At 44.9% G+C, this 15,768-nt stretch overlaps 1 protein-coding gene across 1 annotated transcript in view; it reads left to right on the top strand.

Annotated features, from left to right (window-relative positions):
- LOC119393339 (mediator of RNA polymerase II transcription subunit 16) overlaps window positions 1-14,528 on the top strand; it is a 34,138-nt gene extending 19,610 nt beyond the window's left edge. Inside the window, exons 17-22 of the mRNA XM_037660311.2 lie at window positions 1,693-1,883; window positions 8,397-8,511; window positions 8,958-9,044; window positions 9,191-9,256; window positions 10,394-10,583; window positions 14,346-14,528. Of these exons, the coding sequence (XP_037516239.1) occupies window positions 1,693-1,883; window positions 8,397-8,511; window positions 8,958-9,044; window positions 9,191-9,256; window positions 10,394-10,583; window positions 14,346-14,460 (764 nt within the window). The 3' untranslated portion in view covers window positions 14,461-14,528. The remainder of the gene's footprint in view (window positions 1-1,692; window positions 1,884-8,396; window positions 8,512-8,957; window positions 9,045-9,190; window positions 9,257-10,393; window positions 10,584-14,345) is intronic.
- The last annotated feature ends 1,240 nt before the right edge of the window (window positions 14,529-15,768 follow it).

Below are 15,768 nucleotides of genomic sequence, written 5' to 3'. Positions count from 1 at the left end.
GTAGAAAATTGACCAAGAAAACGTAAACTAAAGGTACTAACAAATACAGTATACAAGGAAAGAAAGTAAAATTACATCTTGTTCGGAAGTTACACAGTGTACTATTATTGTTATGATTTATTGACAAATAAATAAATAATATGAATAAGCCTGTACAATGGCATTTAAATCATTAAAAAAATGATGACAATAAAAAAAAGGTACACTGAACAAAATATGAAAAAACATTAAAAGAGTACATGACGAATGTTTACTCAGAAATGGTGCGTATAAGTTCCTGAAAAGTTATGAAATCGGTTTGTATGGCAGCATGGGATGGCAGGTTATTCCATGCAACTACAGTCGACTGCCGATTTTTCGGACGCCCGATTTTCCGGACATGCTCGAAAATTCGGACGCTTTCGCGGCACCGTCACCAGCCCCATAGACTTCAATGTATTAGAACGTCCGAAATTTCGGACGCTGAAGCTATTCCGCGTCCGATTTTTCGGACTTTCTGCCCAAATTGCAGGTCCGAAAGGCATTATTTGAAGCCCCCACCTCTGCCGCGTCTATTATCTCGTAGGTTCGAACCAGCGCTTTCGCGAGTCGATCTGTTCGAGACAGTAGCAGAGTCCGAAAGTCAGCTTTGCCGCAATGCCGAAGTGTTATGGGGTGAAGCAGACCAGAAATTCAAAGGGGCCGCTATCGCGGCGCCGTGCGGCGATGTTACGGATAAGCAGCGGAAATGCACGGAGGCGTGATGGCGGCAGCTGGCAAACGCGCCAGTACGGCTTAATCGCTGACAACCTTTACGATAAGCATCTTCAGTTAACTGCTCGGTAGTGCAGGTGGCCTAGCGCAGTTGCATGCGTACTGCACGCATTTAATAGGCGAGAACCCAAATACGCCGCGCCGCCATTCCTGCTGCGTCTTTGTGCGAGACCGCTAAGTGCGCCGCATAGACGCGTTGCCTTCGCGGACGAAACCAACTCGTCATTGCCGCGCCCGTGTGCGGTCAGGAACTAAGTGCGCATCACGAACCCTTTCATGATAAATGCGTGCGTACGATAGAGCAACAGTAAAGTGACAGCGTCAGCTTAGTTGGCGATGTGCTGCACACAACTAGAAACGATCGGCTTCACACGGCAGCAAATGCTGCGTATCGGCGATGTGTGTGCACATCGTTTACATGCGCACAAGCATCGGAGAAAGCCGGACGAGTCGTCCGCTCTTCCACCACAGTCATTGTGTTCCGCGTCATCGTTTACAAACGCTTAAAGGTGAACATTTGACAGCGTTCTGTCTTACGCTTCATGCGAGATAGCCGTAATCTATTCCGCGCTTTGCTATTATCGGCGGCGTTCATCACGAGATGCAGAAGTGGCGGTTGGCAGTACGTAGTTAAGCGGGGTTCGCGGCAGGTACCGAATGTATTTGCGAGAGCCTGGGCGTGCACCAAAATGCCTGATAATTGTACTGGGAGGCATTAAAGCTATTTCAGACGTGGCTGGGGCGATTTGACCGCTTCAGCTAAATAAAAAAGCATGAATTTGATTTTTCAGACTGCCCGATTTTTCGGACGATTTCGCGGTCCCTAGGGAGTCCGAAAAATCGGCAGTTGACTGTACTATTGTTGGGGGATGAAGGAGTTAGCATAGCGAGTTCTTCTTGCTCATATGCTTGATTTAGCTGCCTGTATTGGCCATGCAGCTGTTATGGGCAGCCGGGAAGTGATCAGCAATCTGGACAAGGTGCTGCTTCACCTCGAGACCAAGGAGTTCTCGGTGGAGCCCTTGATCCTTCAGTCGCTGCAGCAGCTCACCCAGTGGGTTGCTGACCTCACGCTGTACCTCATGGCCTCTCTGCCGCAGCAGGTCTACAACAACATGCGTTTCCCAGGGGTGCGTGGTGTACAAACCTATTTACCCTGAAACTGCTGTGCAGAACTCCAACAATAGCCTTGTGTGGTCGGTATTTTATTATCAGAGGTGTCATGCGAGTGTTGGTGTTAACCAGAGAACAGCCAGTGACAAAGCTTGGGCGTAGTTTGTACTCATTCTGTGATAGAACATTCTGCCGGGCCGCACAGCATTGGTTGAGGACTACACGTATGCATCTGATGGTGAGATGTAAGAACAGCAACCAGAAGAGGCGGTGCTGTCAATCATTTTGCTGTCTGCTAGGCAAAGAACGGGCATAGAACAGGCAGAGACATCATTCCGTCCGATAGAACGGATATAGGATGGTCTTCGGATGACCTGGATTGGGATCGAAATGTAAGCGCTCGAGCTAGAGAAGTGAATTAGCCTGCCTGGTGTCTGGCTCAATCTAACCCCGCGCTGACAGTTTGCGAAAATGCCACCAGTGCCACCACCAAACGTCTTGTGAAATTGTGACGCCACCTAATGCCCATTCAAGACATTAACACAAATAAATTGTCAAAGTCATCACGCTTTTTAATTTCAAGCTTTTAAAAACAGTGCCCCCTAATACTGACATTGATTCAAGTTATAATAATTCTATATTTCTTCATGTGTCGAAAACATTTCTGAATTCATTATACGGTGCCCCAGTAGACAATCAAAACATGACGCATTCTTCCAGGGTGTTTCCCCTTCGCTTATTGGCTGTGTGCTCCCTTTCACCCTATCATGACGTGTTTCGTTCTATCATAGAATGTGTACAAGATCGCGGCCCTTGTGTCAGAGCTTTCAAGCAGTCATATACCCTTCAGCCGCGAATTATGATGGACTGTCTGAAAATGCGTCAAGTTCACACAACATAATTCTAAGGCACTCGATATTATATCCCATGAAGTAGGATGAGGTGATATGTTTTGTGCGAGTTTCAGTAATTAATTGTAATTAGCATGCAATTATACCTAATTATTCTGCAATCAGCTATGTCTCAGTTTTGCATTAAAAGAATCAAATCTTAGGCTCAAAATGCCTGCCAAATTTGTTTTTGCTTGTATTCGTTTTGAGCAAAGAAAAATAATGCTCTTGACGTTAGTCCTGGAAAGCGGCACGTCGAATGATCGTCGAACATGGCAGTGATGCCAGCATATTGATCCTCTGCAGCATTGCGCAGCACAGTGAAGTTAAATGAGTGCTATTTGTCCACTTGGGAAGCATATACAAATGTTCACACTGCGTTTTGAGCACTTGAAGAAACATGCAGTGCATGATGCGCCTCTAAGGTTGAATGTATAATTTTACACACCGCTGCTGAAAGGGATATGACCAAGGATTCTGCAAGGTTTCTCAGCTAGATAATGGCATAGATGATGTGCAATTGCCAACAGCCACAAAAGCCCTACCGGGCCACCGAAATGTGCAGTCAGACGCTGGCGTTGGCAGATCCAGCGCAGTTGACAGAACACGCATTGGATCTATGTACGTGACAAATTTTACAATGTTAGCGTAAGATGCCGCATTTCTCGCGGCTTGTTTGCGATTGTCACATTAGCACTGATATATTTCTGTGGTTTTCTATTTGTGGGCAGTTTTAGGTCAAACTCATTTTAAAAAATAAAACACAGCCACCTATTCTGTGTTCTGACCTATTCTGACCTAATAGCAGCAATTCCTCTCATACAACGAAGGCAATAATGGCAACTAAAATTTGAGCCTCCTTTCTGTGAGAATTTCATGGAAAAGTTCGTTGACATTTCCACTTTTCTGTGGTGCAGGCTGTTCTTTCACTTTACAGCAGCTTTCCTAGAAAACAAAGTCCATATGTTTTTTGTTTTACAGTTGTGAACCCCTTTATAAGAGACACTGATGTAACAAACAGTTGGGTGTAAGAGATACCAGCGTGCCTACATTGAAATAGGGGTGGATCATAATATGAGAATGTGGTACCCTGCTTATAAGAGACAAGAACTGCTCCCTGGTGCATGTCTCTTGTAAAGGAGTTCAACTGTACAGTGAACACTTTCACTATTAATTTTGTAAAGTTACTATGGGAAATTGTACAAATGCTTAGTTGCATGTAATGTGCCTATCCAAACTCCAAAGCTGCAGCAGATGTGTGTTACATAGCTAAATGTGAATGCACAGCACATGGCTGTAAGAAAATGGTCATTAGTCGGGATTGTTGGCATGATGACCTGCTATGGCGGACAGCTTGAAGACAGGACACAGAAGCAAAGAACAGATGATGTGAGAGAATGCTGCAGCTTTTATAACGTACATTGCGATGGAGTGTAGCATATGGTGTAGTGCCTAAGACCTCCATGCAGACTCGCATTAAAGGGACACTAAAGGCAAATAACAATTTATGTCAGAGTGAAAGCTCAATGTATGACATCTGAAACGACAATATTATCAACAGCAGTGCCCTACTTACCGAGAAATTAAGCTAAATGTATCACACAATGTGCACCACGAGTGGGATATTTTGGAAATGATCCCAATGACGTGAGAGCGTCCGACTACAATTAATCACTAGTAATCAAACTAGCTTCAATAAAAAAAGAACCTTCCGTGCATCAGGAGACGTGATAAAATGCTGCTTGTTCGTTTCTCTTTGATTCATGGAAAAAAGAACCTCCTTGGCATTGCCGTGGCAAACGGCACACGTGGTTCAAAGGTTCAGTTTTCACCGAACTGCGCTTCACCCAGTGCCCGGCTTCGCTCACGCGGTCGCGTCTCAGTAGTAGTTTCAGTATCGCGTACTGCTGCGTGTGTCTTGCAAGCCCGTGAAAGTTGCTCTGACAGAAAGTTCGACAAAATGCCGCATGCATGTGATGTTGCCGGATGCCCGAATGGTGCACGCCACCAGTGCTGCAGCAAAGAAATTCGTGTGTCTTTTCACTGGGTGCCGCAGAATGAACCCTTACGCTCGAAGTGGCTGAGTGCAGGGGTGAGACAGCTGCGCATATTGCGCATTTTTGATACAATTCCGTTTTCCTGCACCAAGCTGCTCCAAAAACATGAAAATTGTAAAAATTGCGCCGAACTGCTCCAAAACAGCCTTCAAAGCCAGAATTTCGATGCCCACGTCAGCTTCGTCGGGAAAAAAGGTGGAGTTGACAACACAATTTTCCAGATACCAAGAAAATGAGACGCTCGCAAAACGTCTAGACGCCCCCAACCGTGTTTCTATGCACCTTTCTGATGAGGGCTCGCATGATGCCGCCATAATTAACCTCCTCTGGGTTGTTGTAAATATGCGTGGTGCCTCAAAAATGTTCTGCGGTGTCCCGAGTGGGCTGCTGCTTATCGCTAGGCTGTGGCATGTGTAGCGGGAATAGCTCTCAGGTTCTTCGTTGTGCGTAGTGTGTTCCTCCGGTCGCAATGGTTTTCGCGCCGACGCTGCTGCGCGTGGTCACCTACGCGCGTGTTTGCTGTGGGAGTGTTTGTACTATTACGACCCATACCGTGCGCGGCAGAGGCATCACCCTTGTTGCATCAACGCGGCGACAACTAGCTTCCTGCTTGCGGCACGCCTCCGCGATGCTCTGGCGGTTTTTCACGCCGAATTAGGCAGCGGACTGATGCGAAGCGCCTTTGTGTCCTTCCCCAATAAAAGCGTGCAGTACGCTTACAACGGTGCTATGTTCGCATTACCATACGCGATAATCAGTGCGAGATAGCTTTATGATATATAGTCAATGCGGCGAGGTATCTTGGTGCCCGCGCCGCACTCTCGAAGGCGGTCCCGCACGACAGCAGGTTTGTACGCTACGCCAACTCTGCGGCCGAGTTGAAGGTGCTTATTGTGATGTCCTCCTTACAAACACTGACCTACAGGAAGCTCTGGAGAAGCTTAAAAAGCTAAATAAGCAGATCCACAAAAAAAAAAGAAATCAGTTTTGCCACAAGTGAAGCAATGAATGTGATAGCATCAAATCGTAATATTATATGAAGTAAGGCTTGCAGCTATGGATCCGATCTCGCGTAACCACAAAACGCTGGTGTGAGAGAATGCGGCTGCCCGAAGGAGAGAAGCGTTGAGATCACAGCACTTAGGGGTATACGAGCCGTCTGTGATGCCAGCCGAGATAGCGCGCGTGTCAGAGATTGCGTCTGCGCCCTAAGTCCACAGTTGCTGCTTAAAGGGGTCATGAAGCACCCCTTGGGCTGATTGAAAAAACACATCCTGCGGAAAGCTGACACGGCTATGAACTGCTCTGCCAAATATTACAGTCGTGCGCGCCGCGTAATGGCCACAAGCGGAGCGTGAAGTTGCCGTTTCCCCAGGCACCCTCTTTTCAAACAGAGGCCGGTTCTCACTCTCGTCGGTGGGCAGGGCGTCGGTCCGCTGTACGTCTCAAGAGACATAGCATGCTTATTGGCCGATAGCCGACGTAAATCGAGAGCGGCGTTCGGATCAGATGCGCTTCTTGCCGCGGGGTGCCGCCACTTGCCGGCGCCGCACTCCTCAGTACACGGTAGCCGCACTCGCGCAAGCGAATCACAGCGGGAGAGCGATCGCGTTTCATGACGCGCGCTGGCGTAACTTCTTTCCCCCATGCCATCCCTCCCTGTCTAGCTTCCAGTGCGCTCGTCGGCACGAGAAAAGAGAGAAAGCGCTGGGAGCGTGCGCCAAACCCCCGTAACTCCGCTGATTCTCGACGGATTCGAGAAATTTTTGCGGCAATCGATTCGGGAGGCAGTACACTCCGATACTGAGGCCATTAGATCATTACTTGGAAAAGTGGTTCATGACCCCTTTAAGCGACACCCCCCCATCCCTCTCCCTCGCGTTGCTTCGTGCTCCTTCAAGATGGGCAGCGCGTTTCCTCTCTGATGAGTAGCAATCAACGGCAGGCCTGGCATGCGGTGTATGTTATTGCGTCCGTAAAACATGATGCGCAGGGGATGTTATCGATTTGGACCTTATATGGAACATGACTGCGATGCCGACGGCACAAACCTGTTCAGACTTTCCATATAATTGCTATCGCAATAAAAGCCAAAGCAGTAATCTGCTAAATTACATCTCGGATCCTAAACAGGCCTACTGCTATGTAACTGCAATTCTTGTGCAATCACATTCTTTTTGTTGTTTTTCTCAAATTTTTTATGCAGTGAACATAGTTTGCAGAACCTTCTTTTTCAGTTATTTCATGCGTTTCTTACTCGGGCTAGATAGGTCGCATAGTCTTTAAAGAGGTAGTATAGTTCATACCTGGCGATACTTTCTCCAAATGCTGCTTCAGTGTTATGTCTATCTTTGGCCAATTTAGATGTGTACTTGTCCCCCCAAGTTGCTAGAAATCTGTTTTTCAAGCTCCTGATATGACTTGAAAAATTCCGCTATCTGCTCCAAATCAGGGTTCTTCTGCTCCAAAATTGAAATTTTGCTGCTCCGAAAACTGCTCCCAAATCAATTTCAGCTGTCTCACCTCTACTGAGTGTCATGCCATTGCGCCAGTGTGCTAAACAGTCAAAAACTCTGCACATGTGCTCGCTGCACTTTCGTGCTGAGGATTACGAGACCAACCGCAACTTGGGCAAGGCTGTTACTGTGCCCTTTCGAGCAAGGCTTTACCGCAGCGCCGTTCCATCGGTATTTCCAGAGTCAGAGAATCGGCTCAACACCCTGCCCGATTTGTCTGTGTGCCATGACTTGCAACACCTTCTGCATCCACTGCGGCGATTGCGGCAAGCTTCGATTGCTTCGATGGCCGTTGCTGCTGCTGTGGCTCCCGCTACTTTCACTCTGCTGCTACTAGCGTCGGCGGCCGCGCAGTAAAGGCAGGCAACGTTGGCCACAGCAACAGTGACGTCAGTAAGACCGCTTTCAGGCGGGTGATTTGAAGTGCACTAACGCGATGCGGACCACTAAAACGTGATTTTATTTCAAGATAAGCACTTCCTTGGCACAAAAGTAGCACTACGAGGTTTCTGGACTGCTATTTCAACAATCAACATCGACTTAATATTTGCCTTTAGTGTCCCTTTAAGGTGAAAGCCTTAGATGCCTCATCGAATGCGAAAATTGACCGTCGGCAGCGTCAGCGTCCCGCGGTGTCGGTGTTAACACGAGTGATGCAAAGAATCATCATCGTGTGATGATGTCTCCATACGATGTCATGACGACGTCACAGATCAGAAAAATTTGTGACGTCGTCATGATGTCTCTGTGGTGTCACAAAAGGTGACGTCACATGATGACATTGTCACATGATATTGTGGCTTTGTCAAAGGTGGGCTGGGCAGTGCAAACCAGGTAAGGTGCACAAAGCTTGTAGTGGCAGTGCAAAACCACGTTAGGTGCAGACAGTTTTCTGAGGGGGGCAGGGGGGGGATCAATACATCGAATGAGAAGAAAAAGAGGAAGATGGCTTTCACCTTCGAGTCGTCTTAGGCGAATGCATAAGAGACCCTGTGAGTTTTTATATACTTGTCCCCGTATGTTTGTATCTTATCATAAACTCTCATGTCATATTGTTTCCTGCACAGGGTGGCCTCATCTCCGATGCCAAGTCCTTGAACATGCTTCGTGAGCTGTTGGTCATTTTCCGCATGTGGGGATTCATCAGCGAGAGCTGTCTTCCCGCCTACACCAAGATGACAGGTACCACTTAGCAGCTGGGTCTAATGCCGCTGGTTTTAAATTCCTAGAGGTTAAACAAGTACTCGCACCCACTCTGGAAGTATCGTCTCGTATATGAAAGGATGGCACTTAAAGAGTATGAAGGTTGTGAAACATTTGTATGATGCCTCTTTAATTTAAATGCTAAAGTTGGTCCATAAATATCATGCGTGGTTTATAGTGTCCGCTTATAATGAAGCCTTCATGTAGTCGGCACTTTGTATGTTATGAAGGAGCTTGTAGTAAGTTCCAACTGTACTGAGATAACGAGTAGATGACAATACTATCTGTACTCCTTAATGCCTCTCAAAAGTATAAATCTTGAGGTGAAGTATTTTAGTACAAAAGTGAATCACAGGGATGTTGTTGATTCTGCCCACATCTGTTCTCTAGGTAATCAAGCATTTTGTTTTCACTTATCTTTCCAGACAACCTGGATGTGCTCTCGCTCTTATTTAAACTTTTAACCAAGACTCTGCTCAACCACGGTTCCGAACCTGATGAAACTCTCTTGGGTAAGCATGTGCACATGCATTTAAGACAAATTTAATGGTACTAGCGCTCACTGAAAGTCATTTTTCGAGTAGCGGGGGCACACTACAATTAATGTGCAGTAGTGGACCAGGAAGTGCCATGAACAAACCGGAATTTGTGATTTCAGATGAGTGTTGCCTTTTACCGAGCCAGATACTCATACCATCTATCGATCTTGGAAACCACACAGAAGGCAAGTATGGCTTTTGTCATATGATGTGGTCTGCTGTACGATGGAAACCTCAGTATTTCGTGCCTCATTAAGATGGATGTTGTGGCTGTCAACCTTTATTGCCTAACATTTTTTTCGGGTACTTTTGCTATGAAAAACGTAGGCTCCTGAGCATTTTTTGCAATGACATTAGTGCAGAAGTTTCGAATGCTCATTGTTGTGTTAACATTCTGCTTGAAATCGGGAAGGTTGAAGCCACGGCGGTATTTCGTGCTTGCCTGTCACACGGCTCGTTATGTGTCGTGTCATCGCAGTGCTGTGAAGTGCTGGCGGATGTGGCATGCGAACTTGATCAAGCTTGGTTTCGATTCGCTCACATAGGTTTGCAGTGGCCTTACCGCTTTCATAAGGCCAGGAAAGCACTTAAAATGGCAATGTGTGTAGATCTTGCCTGAAAAAAAAAATGATCGAAATACTTTGCAATGACGCGTGCAGAGCAGTGAATAATGCTTATTTTGTTCCCACATCATGGCTTGCAACCAACCAGACTTGCAAGCTGAGAGTTTGGAACGGCAGCTATATACAAATACGTACATACTGTGCAACTCTTCCCAGATACAACTTCAGTCCCAGTTACATGTTTCTTCGTTAGATGAGTGAACGAAATAAGGGGATTAATCGAGGGCTCATTTCTTTTTTTAGACACGACCTAATGAAGCCATCAGAAAGTGAAGCTAAGGAAGGTATAGGGGGCACTATTTGCAGCTTTTTAAATGAGTTTAGTAATTATGGCATAAATAGATAGAGAAATTAAAGTGGACAAAAAATCAACAAAGGCATCGGAATGCGTTGTCCAAAGGTTGTAGGTTCTTTCTGTACCTGTAGCAAGTTGATTTTTCATCCACCGTAATTCCTTTTCACTTATGTCATAATTACTATATTACAGTTCAAAAGCTACAAATAACATTCCCTGTACCTTAGCTTCATTGTCTGTTGATTTCATTAGGCTCATTAGATGAGGTGGCAGTGATTCGATAATTGAACAGGGTAAAAAAGAATTCTCAGCCTGATGATGATGATATTGACACCTGTACATGCACCTGTACAGCTTCATTTCTGTGTTCCATTTCTTTTTCTCTTTTTTCTTGTAACTTGTAGGTGTGGCCAGTCCTGCATTCTTCCTCAATTCATTGCCAATGCAGTTTGAGTTCGGCATAACTCCAGACTTTCTGCACGTGCCTTCCAAGTCTCATCCTGTGGAAGGGTCCGTGTCCATGCCAAGCAAGATGGACATCGTGCGGCACATTAGCCTCGGAACGAACCCTTCTTCGGCGAGGCACTGTACTAGGCATGTTGGCTGTTATGTGATTCTGATTGTTTTGACAAGAACTGATCTTGAACACTGTTACCATATTTATGCGATAGCGTTAAAGAGCTCGTTTCGCAGAAATTCCGGTGTCGGCATCGGTGTCGTTGGTTGTGAGCGAAAAATCAGCGTTGTCCATGAGTGAAAATTCGGGATAGATATAAATAAGTAATAAAAATCTTCGGTTCGAGTGGGAATCGAACCCAGGACTTCTGTGTGGCAAGCAGGTGTTCTACCACAGAGCCACCCCTGTGCTTGAAACTGTTTCAGAAGAAAAACCTATAAGAATGCTGGTGTCGAGAAACCTAAAATGAGTATTGTGGTGCCTGGGAATGCATCAAATATGTTTTAATTACCGCTACCTTAAAAAACACTTTCGGTTTCGATATTGAGGGGGCGGCTTCTCAGTGACGTTTCATAGCAGTGTGACGTCACGGGGATACAGAAACTCGTGATGTACTAGCGGCAAATACGTCATCTGCTCGTGGTGCACATAAACAACGATGAGCGAATGGTCGTCCAGTGACCATGACAGGGATTTCTACAATTTAGGCTGCATGCAGGACACAGAGCTCACAAACTTGGGGGGAACTGTGTCAACTCATCGGGATAATGTCCATTGCAGTGGGGCTGGCTTGGAGATGCTCAGCGACGAAAACTTCAAAGTCAAAATAAAATATTTTATACACTCAAACCTTGTTATAACGAACACTGATATAACGAATTATCGGTTATAACGAAGTAAATGAAGAATAGTCTTGTAATAGCTACAGTGTTACAAATAAACGTTTATAACGAATTTTCGGATATAACGAAGTTATTTTCGTGGCAGATGCGACTTTGTTATAATGAGGTTTGAGTGTATGTGTTCTCCGGCTCCAGTGTGTGGAGAGCGTTGACACTGCATACCAAGGAAATTAAAGATGTCCCTTTTGTGATGTCTCAAAATCGTGTCAGTACTCCTTTAACATATGTAATATTGTGTGGCAGAAGCGTAGAACTGCATCAGGTGTCAGAACGTGAACTGCGCAACGAGTGGTAAGTTTAAAGGCCCACCAATTGCAAATCGCACAGGCATCAACCAAGTGTGCATCAGTCATTATCAGCAACAGCATCAACCAAGTGTGCAGCTGCGAAATTGTGTGTGTCGCCTTATGGACATGTAGTGGGTACTTTGTCCATTCGCAGGAGGAAGAATTATGGCGTAGTGGGCCTTTTGCTACTATATTTGCAGTAGGCATTCTAGGATAGTTTGAAAACTCCAAGTGTTATGCGCACGGACACTTCTCCTTTTGTGGCACGGTTGAGCTGTTCACTGTGAAGCGAAGCGAGGCTAGCAGTTGAGAAGGTGATGTGAACGGTGCTCGATTTTGCTATCGTTTTCTACTCTTGAAGGCAACGCTCAAGTGTCCTCCTAGTTTTTTTGTTTGTTTGTTGCATTTTACAGGAAGTCTAAAGCGAGATTGAAAATAGATTTTCCTTAAAAAGTCTTTAGACTTTGTTCACTCCAGCATTTGTGAAGCCGTACTGCATGCCACGCAGATGCATTGCTTAAGTGTCAGCTTCACAAGGGCCTTTTAAAGGCTTGACTTTTGTACAAACTAATTTTCTAGGCTTCTTTTATCAATCACGTGCTTTGAGATAGGGTCACCTGTGACCCAATGTTTGCTTCTCATGTAGGAGGTGTGAGGAATGTAGCAAAGTTCATCTATTATGTAATAGCGCGAAAAGGATGAGAAAAACTTTCTAAGGCACACATAAGACAGGACACAGCGCTGACTATCAACTGCATCATGTGTGTCGTGATTAAGTGTGCGCAGGTCCAGCCTACCCCTTATAAACCCGTTTCCAGAATAAAAAATTTCAGTTCATAGTTCATATCAACTGCATCATGTGTGTTGTGATTAAGTGTGCGCAGGTCCAGCCTACCCCTTATAAACCCATTTCCAGAATAAAAAATTTCAGTTCATAGTCAGCACTGTGTCCTGTCTTATGTGTGCCTTAGAAAGCTTTTCTCGTCCTTTTCGTGCTGTTACATAATGAATGAATACCAACTAGCCCGGTTTACTGTACTCCTAAAGTTCATCTGTTAACTATTTCTGAATGTACAGTACTCCCAGATTCAAATCAGACAAAATTTTTTTAGTATAACGACTGCTATTCGCAATTCCTTTAGATAACCACGTCATGTCGTGACGAGTCTGGTCTCTAAAGATAATGTTGGCTCTGATCTACACGTTCGAGTCGAAATTACGCTGATATGACCCGAACTGAAGACGGTGGAGACGAAAGTATGTGAGTTACTTTGCCCTAAATTGTCCTGTTTCAATCCGGGAGTCCTGTACATATATATGAGCTAGTTATCTCAGCTAGCATGCAATAAGCACTTTGTGGCTCTGGCTCTTTTGTGATTCATTGTCATGATGCGACATTTCCGTGCCTGTGTCACACCTGTGAATATCTTCTACAACCAGCAGCTTGGCCGGAAATATATGATATGCTTTAAGTGAAAATAACTCAACAATGCCAACAAATCATGTACAATTTTAAAAATGATGAACTTCCAATGTCACTAAGTGAGAAAAAACCAAATGAATCCGACAGACAATAAAGCCAGAGAAAGCATAGGGGGCCATTAATCGTTTTTAACTGTATTGTAGTAATAATCAAGCGGGAAAAACAAAGTTGAGCCATTTCATGCATTGTCCATCAATATTGGGCTGGGTGCATTGTTAATACCCACAGCTCCCACGCACACTTACACAGTCACAATCTATGCATCATGTGGTTACTATTGTTACATATTAATCAAGATATAAAACATACTTGTAGGCTGGTGCAGCTTACATGCCATGTATCAGTACAGCAAGCCACCACTGGTCGATCACGCTTGTGTTCCTTTCACACACTCGAATATGAAGTTTTACCATGTTTGAAAGAGGTGGCACTTTTCTGTTGGCTAACACTTTACAATAAAGGAGTCTCTACTGTTAGTGTACAGGGTCGTCCACATCTAAGTTGAACATCTCATTAGTACTCAAGGCCATAGAGTTTCCTAATAACGCACTAGAGGGAAATTTGGTGGTAGTGTCTATGGGAGCTGCAACGCATGGCGGTACGGCCAACATGGGAATGATGGGTAGTGCATAGATTTGTCTAAGCTTCGTTCTTTCGGCTCCATTTGGCTCCGTGTGACCTGCAGCCGCTTTGTTGCAAAATGAAGTCCAGCAAACACTCAGCAGTTCCACTTCACCACCTTGACCTTTTTAGGCTCACCAATTCAAATAGGCTCACGAAGTTCACAACGATCCATTCTTTTATTCGAAACAAAAGCCAAAACACAATAAACAAAGCCACAAGTGCATTCGATGCCGGAAGCACGAAGATTAAGCAAATCTGTGTACATCATTCTCATGGTGGCTGAACGATCGTAGGGCCAGAGTTCCCTCTAATAAATATAGTAGGAAACTACTTCAAGACCTCATAAAAGCTAATTTCAATACATAAGTCTACAGTTATTGTTTATCAACGCGATGATTGGACGTCATATAAAGGGTGTTTCCCCCATGAAGTACTCGAGTGTGCTAGTTTTACCGGCTTGAATACTAAGGAGGTGTTCATCTTAGATGTGGTCGACCCTCTACAAATAGGTGCCCGGTGTTCTGTGTAGTAAGAGCATGTGCTATATTGAGGCCCGTTTCGGAATAACTGAACTCTTTGAACTGTTGTCGGATTAATTTGCAGGTGCTTTTCCATGTCGATGGTACGGCCTGGAGTGAAGGCAGGCACCATTCGGGCCTGGGAACAGCGGTGGGTGCGGTTTTGTCCCTGTGGAGGCCAGTGGAGGCTTGTTGCGTAGCCAAGGGCCATTTGCTATTCATCCTTTGTACATACATTCACACATTGTAAATGAAAATGCATCTTACTACATCTCTTCTGCTTGTTTCCTGCTGAACTCGATTTACTGGGTTTAGCCAGTAAGCATCGAAGACAGGCACTCAATGTATATCTGCTTAAAGGCTAGCAGCAACAATATTTCACTTCGGTCAACTTAGTTCGTGTTTCTAGCATGATCATAGTCCTCTAAAAGCTTCAATGGCTTTTCCGGTGCCATTGAAGCAATCTCGACGAAGTTTTAGGAATGGGAATTGTCTCATTTTCTTTGCGACTACACTTGAATGGCACCAAGGAACGTGGTAGAACATGTGGTTGCTAGCTGTTGAATTATTACTTTGATCTTATGCACTCACACAGGCAAGTTAAAAATTCGTTTTCTTTTTTTTTCATACTCTGCTTTATATGTCGTGTATAGCTGACAACTGAGCAGGTAGTCAAGTAGATTTTGCAGGATTAATTCGGGCTCACAAATCGTGCATCGAGGGAGACTGCAAAAGATTAAGCTGGTGTTCGTGATAATAAATCCACTTAACACTACGCACAGCTCAGTGAAAAACCAAACAAAAGTGTACCACAACCACAATAAGCTTTAGTTTAGAGAAAAGTATGCCCTGTTAAAATGTCGGCCAGAGATTGTTGGGCAGTGTCATTACTTCAACTCGTGCACGCAAGAATGGTAGAAGTAAGTTTGATAGTTAAAGTGGAAAGTTGGGCTAGTTGGTAATGAGCATGACAGGACATGATTACTAGCGTAAAAGGAGACGGGGACGAGAAGAAGCACAGGACCATCTGATACACTCCAACCAAGAATCAGCATAACCTCCATTATTCAGTCTATAAGTGAGGTAGGAGTTATTCTGACTCTGAGTGCAGCCGAAAGATAAGTACTGCAGCCGTATAGGTAAATGAACGTGTTGTCTAACTTGAGAGCCCTTAGCGAAATATTTTCTTGGGCTTGTTGGTTCACGACTTCTGAAGAAAAAATTGTAGTGCAAAACCACACAAGGACAGACAAGGAACACTGGACTGGTGCTAGCGCCACTCCCGTGTTCCTTGTCTGGCGCTAGCACCAGTTATTTATATTTATCGGTTATTTATATTTATCGATTATCGCCAGTGATTTATATTTATAGCTACTTATGGGGACTGGCACTAGTGCCAGTCCTGTGTAACTTGTCTGTCCTTGTGTTTTCTTGCGCTACAATTTTTTCTCCAGAAGTTGAGAGCACTGACTGCACAGTGTAACTAAGGAATTGCTTTGTCTCATCGT

The sequence above is a fragment of the Rhipicephalus sanguineus genome, chromosome 5 (assembly GCF_013339695.2).
Source record: "Rhipicephalus sanguineus isolate Rsan-2018 chromosome 5, BIME_Rsan_1.4, whole genome shotgun sequence".
In the NCBI taxonomy this organism is placed as follows: Eukaryota; Metazoa; Arthropoda; class Arachnida; order Ixodida; family Ixodidae; genus Rhipicephalus; species Rhipicephalus sanguineus.
This window is presented reverse-complemented; position numbering and strand designations above follow the sequence as displayed.